This window comes from Zonotrichia albicollis, chromosome 10 (assembly GCF_047830755.1).
Source record: "Zonotrichia albicollis isolate bZonAlb1 chromosome 10, bZonAlb1.hap1, whole genome shotgun sequence".
In the NCBI taxonomy this organism is placed as follows: domain Eukaryota; kingdom Metazoa; phylum Chordata; class Aves; order Passeriformes; family Passerellidae; genus Zonotrichia; species Zonotrichia albicollis.
Genome location: NC_133828.1, coordinates 28,325,046 through 28,337,562, shown reverse-complemented (window position 1 = coordinate 28,337,562; position 12,517 = coordinate 28,325,046). Strand labels below are relative to the sequence as shown.

The 12,517-nt window shown below is 38.9% G+C and overlaps 1 protein-coding gene across 7 annotated transcripts in view; it reads right to left on the bottom strand.

The window, feature by feature from the left end:
• The window catches only part of LOC102061201 (sodium channel protein type 1 subunit alpha), an 89,323-nt gene that overhangs the window by 46,311 nt on the left and 30,495 nt on the right, over positions 1-12,517 (bottom strand). For 4 of the 7 annotated variants that reach the window (XM_074548552.1, XM_074548557.1, XM_074548555.1 and 1 more), the window contains 5 exons: positions 10,453-10,570; positions 6,020-6,110; positions 5,134-5,262; positions 4,524-4,615; positions 3,143-3,415 (listed from right to left, as the gene is read on the bottom strand). In XM_074548552.1, the coding sequence (XP_074404653.1) occupies positions 3,143-3,415; positions 4,524-4,615; positions 5,134-5,262; positions 6,020-6,110; positions 10,453-10,570 (703 nt within the window). Of the gene's footprint in view, positions 1-3,142; positions 3,416-4,333; positions 4,426-4,523; positions 4,616-5,133; positions 5,263-6,019; positions 6,111-10,452; positions 10,571-12,517 lie in introns of all 7 variants that reach the window. The other 3 variants (XM_074548553.1, XM_074548556.1, XM_074548558.1) reach the window with 1 other exon arrangement.

The window sequence follows — 12,517 nt, the reverse complement described above, 5'->3', positions numbered from 1 at the left end:
TGCTGCCCAGGCCAGGCTACTACAGGCACTAAGGAATTCTGAGTCTGAGGAGGTGTCACAAGCTGCTGGCTCAGCACACATTCATTTGCTGCAGAAGGGAAACAGTACCTAGGCCAGCCTCATCACTCCTTCCTGTGAACAAAATTCACCATTTGGAAAAAGGAGTCTTTAAGCTGTAAGTAGACCTTGTTCAGACCCCTTGCAAAGGACTCATTTTCAGTGTCTAATGATGTATCCACATCTCACAGGGATCAATCCCCTGTGCTGTGCCAATTGCACAGCCCTGTGTGTGGCTGCTGTCGCTCTGGGTTGGTGTGCATTGCAGAGCTGCTCTGTGCTGAAGCACAGCTGTAAACAGAAAGCTGACAGGATGCTGGACACAGCTGACCCTTAGGAAGCAAATTTTATTCTGCCTTATGTCAGCTAATCATGATTAAAACATGCTGGAACGTAGCAGCTTGTTGGGAAGAATTCAAACCTGCCTTGATGTGGTTTACATGGAGCAGTCAGTCCTGATCAGCACTGCAGCAGCTGAGCTGCTACAGCAGCTCTGCATCCAGGTTCTGTGCTTCAGACAAGATGTGCCCTGCAAGGCTGCTGCACTTGCCAACTCCACAGAAACCAGAGCCACACAGGCTTTCTCTGAGTGCTCTGATACTCTTGGGCAAGTGCTCAAAATATTATCACAACAGGAAAATTTTTATAACACACAAGCTGAGCAGTATAAGCATGTATACCAGAGAGAAGTGAAAAATCCCTCATTACACCATTTCTGCATAGTTCACAGAGGAAATAGTCATAGTGCCTCATGATAGCTCCTGCTAGCACATCTTGTGTAAGTTGGGCTCCTCTTTAATTGATTGGGAAATGGGAAAAGCTCCCTGGTAGGTGAGCACCTAACTTAAAGCAAGATTAAAGCTGTTTGAGTAAGCATAGGGTATAATATGAGAAACACTGAGAATAAGTGTTATTTCATGAAATAGATTGTGAGATGCTTTTTCTCAGGAAAAAAAATTGCTTATGGAAAGAAACCTCAGCTTATCTGGAGCTAAGTTTATCAGAATTCTTATCTTAGAAAAAGAAAAAGGGGGGCAGGGCAAGAAAGTGCCAGACTCACTAATTACAGGAATGCTTATGTAAAGACCCGCTAAATGGTGTCTCCAAAAATGAGCTCACTGGTAAAACTAGGGCTTACATGCCTTTTTCTGCATAGTATACACAAATAATGGCATCATAACTTCCATAATTCCTACAAAAGACACTGCCATTGCACTGCTCTGAGCTGCAGGTGAAGAACAGCTTATTGCCCTGTGAAGCAGCTGATTTTTGCATCCTGTCTGCCCATTCACATGCAAAAAGAGAGCAGGAAGTTGTGAGAAGATAATTTTTCTCTTTGAAACTGCTGGTAAGCAAGGACAACCTTATTAAATTCATAATAAGACTTGTAATTTAATTATAAATTTCATAATACATATGAAATTCTGTAACTATACCAAAGGCAGATGTAGCCATTCAATAAAGTACTTCCTGGAACAAATTCAATTGAGCTTTATTTTCAGGGGGCTTCAGGTCTTCTTTAAATCAAATGAAATCAGAACTTAAGTTTATAAATTCTTTGTTAAAAAGTCAGGAAATTAAGTTTGGCTTGAAGTCTAGGCCTTCATTAGGAGACTGCTTAGACTGTCATACCCTATAGCATGGGATCTCCATGAATTCATATGTTCAAGTAAATTGAGTTCCACAGAAAGATTGGTTTAAGAAATTCAAACTATAATCCATCATAGTCATTGATTAGCTGTATGATCACAGTTAGAAGCTGTCTCACTTCTATTCAAAATTTGTCTGGCTTTGACTTGCAGATGTTGAACCTGTTATATCTCTGCCTGCTAGATCAAAGATATGTCTACGATGAAAATTCTGTTCCCCATGGATTTTTTTTTTTAACTGTGATCAAATCACCCCTTAAACCTTCTCTTTGATATGCTAAGTAGGCTGAGCTCCTGCTCTATCTTGGTATAAAGCATGTTTTCCAACCCTTTAATCATTCTGCTCTTTTTTGAACTTCCTCCATTTTTTTCAACTTTCTGTCTAAATTGAACTTTATATAGTATTCCAGTAGCAACTGCAATAATGCTAAATACAGGGGTAATTCTGTCTTCCTGGTCAATAATTTATTTATGTGAACAGGATATTATTTAGCTTTTTGGCTGCAGACTTTTAGCCTTAATTAGTCAGTCCTGGTTGCCCTGGAGTGCCTTAGGTGCCTCAGCCTCTATATTGTTCCAATTGCACTTCTCTATCCTGCCTTTCAGTTTCCCTGCAGCCTTACAAATGAGCTGCTGTGGCAGTGTTTTCCAGAGCCTCTGTGGCACTATTTTTCCTGTGTCCTCATGTTGTTCTTCATGTCACTTCTATTCTCCTGACATGACACTTGCAAACACACTACTGCCACAGCAGGTGCTCACAGGAAGGAATTGTCTCTGGTGTGAGATTAATTTCTTTTTCTCCTCCTTTTTTCTATTCTTTGCTTGTGGCTTTATATTAAGTGACCTAATAATATGAATGTACAAGCCTAGAAACCAGGCAGCCGTGCAGCACCCACTCTGATCAAAGGGCACTCCAATTAGTGCTAATAGCACTGTAAGAAGGAGCAAGCTGTAGGAAATTTGAGGAGATGATAATAAAAATCACAGAGATGCTGTGGGAAAAGAGTTGGGGTCACTGCTGCACTGGAAAGGATACCCAAGTGAGGAGACTCACCTGGAGACCCCACAACTTCTCTTTGCAGCTGGTCACTGTAATCTCTTTTCCTTTTCTATCTCTCTCCTTTAGTTCTCAATTTACATCTACAGTCTCTGCAAGCCTGTCTCACGACATGAACTGTGAGCGTTGAATTTTAAGACATTTCTGTCTCAGGGGAGATGAGAATTTGGCAGCTGGGGTTGACAAAAAGAGCTATTCCAAGTAGCAAGACCATGTTCCTTGCTCCCTCTTCCCTGCAGGCCTTTAGAGCAGACGTATGAGAGAGAAAATATTTCTCCTATTCTGTCTTAACAAAATGTATCGTCCCTTCCCCTCCCTCCTTCTAAGAACTGGGTCAGCCACAAACCACTTCAGTGAGAATTCTGCAGACAATACTTACTTTCATCTTCAATGTACCCCTTCCAGTCAAACGGAGCCACTGTTGAATTAAGCAATGTACCATTTTCACCTATGGTGCTGTTTAGCTGGGAAGTAATATTTGTTTCCAAAGTAAAATTTTCTGGAGGCCACTGCAGGCATTTATTCCTCAGGTTGCCCATGAACAGCTGCAGCCCTATCAGTGCAAATACACTCAGACAAAACACAGTCAGGATCATCACATCTGAGAGCTTCTTCACAGACTGAATCAGGGCTCCTACAATGGTCTTCAGGCCTGCAAATGGAAAGGAGTTTTTATTCTGATGTTGGAAACTTTTACAAAGCACAAAATTTACAATGTCTCCCAGAAAAGTATAGATTTCATGCAGAAGCCCAAATACATGATTGTAATGTCTGTGAAACAACATTTTTGTGAAGAGCTTTTTCACTTGTGAAAATGAATAAACAGCTGAAATTTATGTCCACTTGAAACTGTGAATGGAATGAGTTGCATATATTTCAAAACAAATTGTTTCAATGATAAAACAAGCAATTTATTTTTTATTCATGCTGTACACTGATCTCACGTAAACATCTTCTTTCTTTTCATTTGTCAATACATCTTGCTCCAAACCTTTACTACTATCAGTTTTATAACATACTAGATTTAGAAGACAGAGTAAAAAGCCTGTTCAACAATAAATAGGATTCAAATTTAATGCTATAAAACTGGAAATGGTTTGGAAAATTGTAGCTTTTTAAGATAATAAATCCCCCATGCAACACCCATGCTATTCTTTATTATCTTATTCCTTCATCTTCTTTGTAAGTCAACATTTCAAACAGTTTTATTTTTCAGACACAGATATTCACAAAAAATACCACAGAACATCATGTAGGTAGGATACACATGGGTAAGAAAACTTTAGGGTTACTAATACTCATTGAATGTGGAGAAGAAAGCTTGACGTCATACAATGCAAACCACACACACTGTGTACTGCAATGTCTCATGCAAGAATCTGTTAAACTCAAAGGCTGATTTCAAAAGGAAAGTGCTCATTTTCAAAAGCAATGAATCAGAGATTTCAGTGAATCCTGATATCTTCTGATTCCTGCTTTTTTTGTAGAAAGAAATAAGACTTATATTTAAAAAATATGAATTCTGTTTCATTGAAATAAAGTCAGCCTCAGTGTTTAACCTCGCTCTCACCTGGAATGACTGATATTGTTTTCAAAGCTCGGAGAACTCTGAATGTTCTCAACGCTGAGACATTGCCCAGGTCCACAAACTCTGTCACATATCTGTAATAGGGGAGTTCACACACAAACACAATGACAGGATAAAAAGGAACAGTTGGGAGGTAAAAGGGGCCTAACACCTTACACCAGTTACTTCTTACCTGGAATTACAGAAATAGTTTTCAAAGCTCTCAATACTCTGAAAGTTCGAAGAGCTGAAACATTGCCTAGGTTTACAAATTCTGTTACATACCTGTAGGATTAAATCACAGTTATTCAGAATTTAGGCAGAGTTTATGCTACTTACTTGGGTCTTTCATCAAGACCGCTTTGGCGTTTTTAGCAAAAACTTAAACAGCAACAGTCAGAGGTTTACCTTTCACTGCAGTTTGCCTTGCATTAATATACTTTCAGAGCCTTCAGCTAAATTAAATGTCTCTGAAGTGAATCACACTGATTTTACTTTGAAAGCCTAAAATTTATCTAGACTAGATTGGTAAGTTTGGAGAATGAAGTCAAAGGGAAGCTCCTTTTCTGCTCAGAAAAAAAAAAAGCAGGACATGAAATTAGCCTCTCTAATACTAGCTGTACTAATGGCTTCTGCAGTATTTATGTTTACATCAAAATATGCATTTTTGAAAGTGAAAATTGTTTTAGACAAAAGTAAGTCCATAAAAGAATTTCCATTTAACAAAATTGGTATGTATTGATACTAATTTCATGCCCTTTTGCCCTTCTCTTTCCAAGAAAAAACAAAAAACAAGAACTTACGCAAAGGTAATGACAGTGAAATCAAGCCAGTTCCACGGATCTCGAAGAAAAGTAAAATCTTCTAAGCAAAAGCCCCTTGCAATGATTTTTATTAGTGACTCAAATGTGTAAATGCCAGTGAAAGTATATCTGAAAAATATAGGAAAATTTAATCAAAATCAGTAGCAATATTTTACATTGGTATTATGACAGAAATGTGATGATCAAATGAGTTTTTTATTTCACAGCCAGATAAAAAAATACAGTAAATAAGCAATTTCTTGTGTATTTACATGCATTAGTTATGCTGTTGAAGTACAGCAGTCCTGATCTTGTACATAAATAAAAATAAATAAATCCATCAAATAAATAACAGGTTAAAACTTATAGGTGACATTCAGTTTAAAAGTATGCACTACTAGGTCATTAACTGTTAAGTGAGAAACCATAACCATAATTTACTGGATACTGAGTCACCAACATGTAAAACACCTGGTACTGGCTCTAAAGAGGGAAGGATGCAAGCGTGCACTGAATTCTCATTCTCACTTTAGTAATACCTTTGTTTGTATGCTGCTCTTAACTGAGATGAACACTGAAGCACCCATGGTTCTCCTACTTATGAAATGGTGTAAGGAAGGGTAAAAACAATGGGTAGGTGCTAAAACATGGAGAAAACTAGTGGAATCTCAGTAGAATACTCTCTGTAAACTGTTTGCGTGGTTTTTCTATCCAATTGTTCTACTAGAATGAGATTCAAATAATTATTCAACATTTGTGCTAGTTCAGAGAGGAAATACTCATAGTGCCTCATGATAGCTCCTGCTAGCACATCTTGCTCTGCAGTTACTGGGATGGTAACTCCTAGAGGAACAGACAAAGTTATATTGAATTAAGTGCAACTCACTCTACATTCTTTGTCCAGTCTGGAGGGTTACTCATGGTCATAAATACGCAGTTGGTCAAAATAGTGCACATGATAAGCATGCTGAATAATGTAGGTACAGTTAAGGAAAACACAGTAGCTATTCACACAATATCACATCAGTCATGGCTTAGGTACAGTAAAATACTGCCACTTACACAAAACCTTTAGGCTTTGGTAAACACTGACACACACTTTACTTAACCTCGTATTTTTCACTTTAGTACATTAGACTTTAATACTGGTCTCGATTTGTTGACATTGATGTTGCTTTGCTGGTGTCTTGATGTTTTGTTTTCAGCTGGTCCTGAAAGGAGATGGCCCTCACACCCTGGGAGGTAACATGAGTTGAGCCACTGCCAAAACCAAAATAACTTGCAGGAATATGCAGTTTGCCTTTAGTACTTGGCATGACTGAATAAGTGTTAGTCTTTCACTTCTACAGGCTTGGTACTAAAGAGCTGGCATATGCAAGGGAAAAAAAGTTTCCTCTGTTTACCCAGAGTCAAAACTGACCTGAGTCAGTACCCAGCAAAGCCAGTCTGTTAAAAACACAGAATAAAACATAGAATAAAATTTTTAATTGCTGAAGTGAGTGCATTCCGTGTTTCCCTAACACCAGCTTAATGCTTCAATCAATGAAACAGAAATCCACAGAGAGCTCAGAGATTAACGTGAATAGTTTTCTAGTATTACTTTTGATCTCTCTCAAAATCCAGCAAAATCAGTGTATCTGTTTCTACTAATGCTATAACTGATGAAAATGATGAAAATGCTTTCTACTAATGCTATAACTGATGAAAATGCTTCAATCGTTGCATGAATTGCTTGAAAAGCACAGAAAACTGGAGAAGATTAGAATGGAATTAATTTTTATTTGATGTTCCAGCAAGGAACATTTAGGTGCTCTGGGACTATGAAACCCAGACTAACAGCTCAGAGGGGCTGGTTCTAGGGAGGTGGAATAATGCAATGTTCTCTGTCCACCAGATCACTGCCTTTTCAGACAGTGCAGTTCTTCCTTTTTTGGGGGTAATAACCTCAATTCAAACATTTGGAAATACTGAAGTTAGAAAACTAGACAAAAACCTGTCTCAAAACGGCCACATGATGGCAGCAAAAAATAAGTGCTGTTACACATTTAGACCAAATGGTTAACTTATTTTTCCTCTAGTCATCTCTCTAAATTATTTATTCCTTAAAAGTCCTTGCATCACCATATCTGGCAAAGAAAAGTTTAAACTAAAGAAAGCTCTTTACAGCTAAATTTGTATCTGAGAGCCCAGGATTTAATTTTTTTTTAATCAAGTAGATAGCATTTGATTGTTTTGGGTATATTTTTATACCATCAAGAAAAACAAAATGAAAAAAGAAAAATAGCACCACGATCTAAACTTCTCAGAAAAATTGTTGCAATCATTAAGATTTTTGCTTAGAGCAGCTGAAAATTCAAACTTTAGCATAACTTTTCAGTAAACACTCAGATCAAAGGGAAGGAGTTAGCTGCCCAAATCCCACAGATAAGTGTGTGCCCTGTGTCTAAATGGCTGATCCAGCAGTGGACATTTTGGTATATTTCAGTAAGTGACTTAACTAGTTTTGAAAATCATGTTGCCATACAAACTCTGTAGAGTAAGAAAATCTTAGAATAAATTATTAGAATGCCTTACAGTGTTTGTCATCACAATCCACAGACAGGTCTAAAGAGCCTGTTTTCATTTAATTAGGAAATTCCTTTAAATATAGAGAATCCATTTTGAATCCAAGTTGGAGATGCATGGCTGCAGTTCAGTCATCTCATGAAAGAGTTAGAGAAGTGCAGTGTGCTCTTTGAAGAGCTGAGGTTTCAGCCCTGTGCAGTGTGCTGTGTGCTTGCAGCTCAGTGCCATGGCACCACTCACAACAAGGGCCACAGCAGGGTCCTTGCACATTGCTCTCTCTTTACAAAACCTGCCACATCTGGGAGCCAAAAGTCTCCAAAGTGCTGTTCCCTCTGAAGGGAGCAGATGCTCCTTAAGGGCTAAAATACTTAGACACACAGACTGACCATTTCTCTTATGGGAATCTCAAATGTAACAGACACATTCATTGTCTGTGCATCTCTCCTGTGCTATCCCACATTTTGAGTGACTGATTTACAAGCTCAATATTCCCTTAATTTACTATTTTTTATTCTATAACAATTCAACTATACTCATAGACAAAAAAATCTCACGTACAATGACTTCTTCACAGAAATGTACTGCCTTTTCCCATACAGGCATGCAGAGGCACCACACAGCCTCAAGCTAATCAATTACAGGAGCAGCTGAAGTCTCTCATCGACTGTGTGGATTGGTGGAAGAGGAAACAATTGGGAAAAAACCAAATATTGCCAACTGGTTTCACAGATACTGTCTGGCAGTCAGGCACACTGAGGAATACTGTAATTTAGGCTTCCAGAGCCTTGCACAGGAGCACTTAGACACTTTCTCTAGAGCACCTCCCCAGTTCTTTCTAACAGAAGTCTCTAACACTCTGCAGCTCCAACCACTGCCACCTCCCTTTTTTGGCTGCTCAACACTCTACTTATTCTCACCTTTTCATTCTTTCCTATTAATTGCCAAAGCCTGGCCATCTCCCATCACTCTTGTGCTGCCTCCTCAGCTCCATGTTCTACCTTAAGTCTAGTCAGGCAGGCAAAAGAGAAGAGGGGAAAAAAAAAAAAGCAGACTACCAGGAGATGAGATGAGTCAGCAGAGAGAAACTCATGCTGTTACCAGTTTCTGCATTCAGTACTGGCAGTGAGAATAATTGCAGGGAAATCTGGGAGCACTGGAAAGAGACACACTCTGTTTCTCTGCAGGGCAGCAACATCTGCTCACGTGTCTGGGCACATGTGATCAGAGCACCCTGTACAGAGGTTCAGAGAATTTGGAGGACAGACAGGTGAAGGTTTTCTAACCAATGGGCTACTTTCATTGTGCTCAACACTTGTCTAATCACACTGGAAGTTAAAGGCACATTTCTGTTACAAAGGCCAAAATACCAAACACCTGCCACAAAATGTGGAGGAAATAGAGTTTCTCTATAAAAATCAGAGGATTATTAAAAATAATAATCAATTCACCCCTCATCTTTTTTGTGTAGGTAGCTAATCTTGTATAAACAGCTGAGATTTGAACTGTAAAAAGGAATGTATTTAATGGTTCTTAGGTAAAATGCTTTAATATTTGCAGTGTTTGTACTATAATGAATAATATTTAAAAAATAGAAAATTAGAGAACCTGCACATCTATTCCTATCTTTTACATTAAATAAAACCAATCCTATCCCTATATCTAAGATAAAAATAGCTCCTGCAATATTAAGAAGAAATCAGTCCATATACTGAAAGAAAACCTCTTCCTATGACAGTTAAATTACATGATCAGTTCATAGATGGAAGGAAAAATAATGAAAATACATATTGGCTATTGGAATTTCTTTTGTTCTTACTGTCATCAAGACCAGCTGGATACTCTTTGAAGACAATTAGGAGAAACTTAAAACCAAGCCCAAACTCACAACCAATATGGCAGTGAAAAGCATTGCCCACAACCCAGCCAGATGCAATGTTGGAAGATATTGCAAACCAGTGTCATATGAAGGGATGAGCATCCATTGAAGGTTGCAATCTGACAGAATTTGGCTGTGTTTTCTCACCATCACCACCACTGTGTCTGCAGGGCTCTGTCAGCTCCCTTAGTACTGTCCCCAAATGCTCCCTAGCTCCTCTCCAGCCTGACACCTTCCCCTTCTCTCACACTGCTTTATCTTCCCAGGAGCTCAGAGAAAAAGGTGTTCTGAGCCAGCAACCATCAGCCTTGTTTCTTACTTTTTCCAAAGACTTAGAAGATTCTGCCAGCAGTCTCTACTAATAAGGCTTCTGCCTTTCACTGCTTGTTCAATGTTAAAAGTCTTACTGTCACACTGAAATTTTCATTTGATAACTACATTTCTCAGTCCTGAGGTTCTGCAAAAAAATCAACTGCACCAAAACATCACCCATTAGAAATTCCCATCATCCTGTTAGGACCATCAGGCAGCACTCCCCCATGTCAGTCTAAAATTTTTTATCTTGTGCACCATCCCATCAGTCATGGTCCCCCAGTCTGTCCACCGTCTGCATGTACAGATGCTTTGCAAACTGCCTGCAGGAATGCTGCCTGTGCTTTCTGGCAGTGTATTCCATTTGGCAGAGGCTTATGGTGCAACTGGGAGGGTTTGGGAATGTGAGAACCAGCGTGCATGAGCCAGGCTTCAGACCCACTGCTGCAGCAGACTGGAGAGCTGATCTTGAGGATGGCCCCAGAAGGACCCTGAACCTTTATTTATGATGAAATCATTACCTGTTTTCTTCATTTCATTTTGAGCAACCACTAAAAAAGGATATGAATGTACCAAAATTTTAATAGCTATTTTCCTAAGAGGGTTGAAGGGTGTTAAAATGTACAGGGCAGAGGTGGCACTGAATCGGAAGATTGCCTTCCCTTTATTCAATACTATAAAGGTCTGAAAAAGAGAAAGAAAAGACATTTTATCAGAGTTTATTCACTGTAGATTCTCATTTAAAAACTGTTACAAGTAAGCAATCATCAAAATTGTAACTTTTTGAACAGATAATACAAAATCATGAATAATTTTTCAAATAGAAATTATTTCCAGTACTTACCTGATGAATCTAACATATGAAAATGCAATAAATTCAATTCATTAATGTTTTTGTGTTGATTCTTCATTAAACAAACTCAGTAAAGTAATATTCCTTTTCATGTATTTATTGTAAATAAAGATGCATAAATTATTAACTGAAATTGTAATTTTATTTATGTTTTCCCTCAGAAAACTCTCCCTGTTTAAAATAGCACAAGCAGGGTGTGGTGGTGCATTCCACCCTACTTGTGGGCTTTATTTAGTCTTACTAACTAGAAATCCTGCTGGAAACTGATTTATTAGACAATCCACTTGTTTAATTTTGGGGGTTTTGTGGCAAGGAGAGAGGGAAATAGCAGTAACATATACAGCCATATTTAGGTAGGTCTCTGAGTACTGGAAATCTGAATATACCTTACTGGAGGAGAGCAAGAGACAATCTCAAATGATCCTTTTGCACTATTGTGGTTTCAAGCTGTGAACATTTCCCAGAAAACACATTCTTTTAAAATTTAACTTTTAATATCTACAGAGCTAATCAAATTTAGAGAAACTTATAGGCATTCAAGCCTTAGTTCAGAGAATTTTAGAAGATTGCCTCAAAATGTTTCAAATAAATCCATGAGCCAAAGAGAAACAGATGAGAGCAAACCCTGCAAACACTGCTGTGCTCCTCTGCAGGATATAATGGCTGCACCTGCCCTAACACTACAGCACACAAAATGGGGGCTGTCAGGCTCTTTTGTGTCACTAAGGTGCTCTTCAACTGCAAGATCAATCAGAAGAGAATGAAAAACAGTGCAGAAGGAAGGAAGATTCAGTAATTCAGATGAAATCTGCATCCAGCGAAAAGGATGATGCAAAAATAATAACCTAAATTCAAATGAAATTAAAAGAAAAATTATTGAATTGCTTTTTTTCTGTTTTTTTTTCATTGTCAGAGTTGTACATTTTGTACATCAGCTATGAGAAAGCCTCCCTGATTTTTGTTAAGTTGCTGATGAAATGAGCTGTAAGCTAGAATTCCAGTGGTAGTGTGGGCAAGGGTATGTTGGCTTCATCTGGTGCCCACGACACCAAGTATTGCTTCAAGACTGCAAGCAGAGAAGTACATGACTGTTTCCAGGAAGGCTGGCAGACAGGGAATATGCCAAGGAGGGTCAAGGAGGACAATGCTGAGATTTGGAAAGTTTAGAATGTACGGACTGTGAAGTACAGATACAAATGTCTAGAAGCACACAGGAAGTGGAGAGAGATGTGGAGATGGGGCTTTAGTGAATGCACAGGACAAGCAAGGATTAAACTGTGAGGAAAAGCTGCTCCAGTCCCAGTGGCTTCTTCCCTGAGCTGTCCCCCCATCACAGCTCTACAGAGAACACCTTCTCCTACAAACCAACCCTCAGGAGTAAGGGACACTACCAGGCAGACTTTACTCTGTCTTGAGTACAAACTCAAGATGTGTGGGAATGTATCAGATATGTATATGATTTCCCACTTCTGCAGAGAAATGGAGAAACTGCATGTGAAGCTGAGGACAGCCTGGGCTAATGTTTCCAAATTACACACCCAGTCTGGGCTCACAGGTAACAGCCTGCAGATGACCTGACCTTACATGAAGCTTCCATTTCAACTGCTGAAGCAACCAACTAGATGAATGACATTTTGGCACAATGCTTTAAAGCCTCACACCCCAAGGGGGAAGGTGAATTTCCTCTGCCAGGTCTGTCCCCAGCCCCCAGGACTCACATCTCAGACGCCTCCAACTCATGCTCTTTTTTGTAGTTATGAGGTAGTTGACAAAATGCA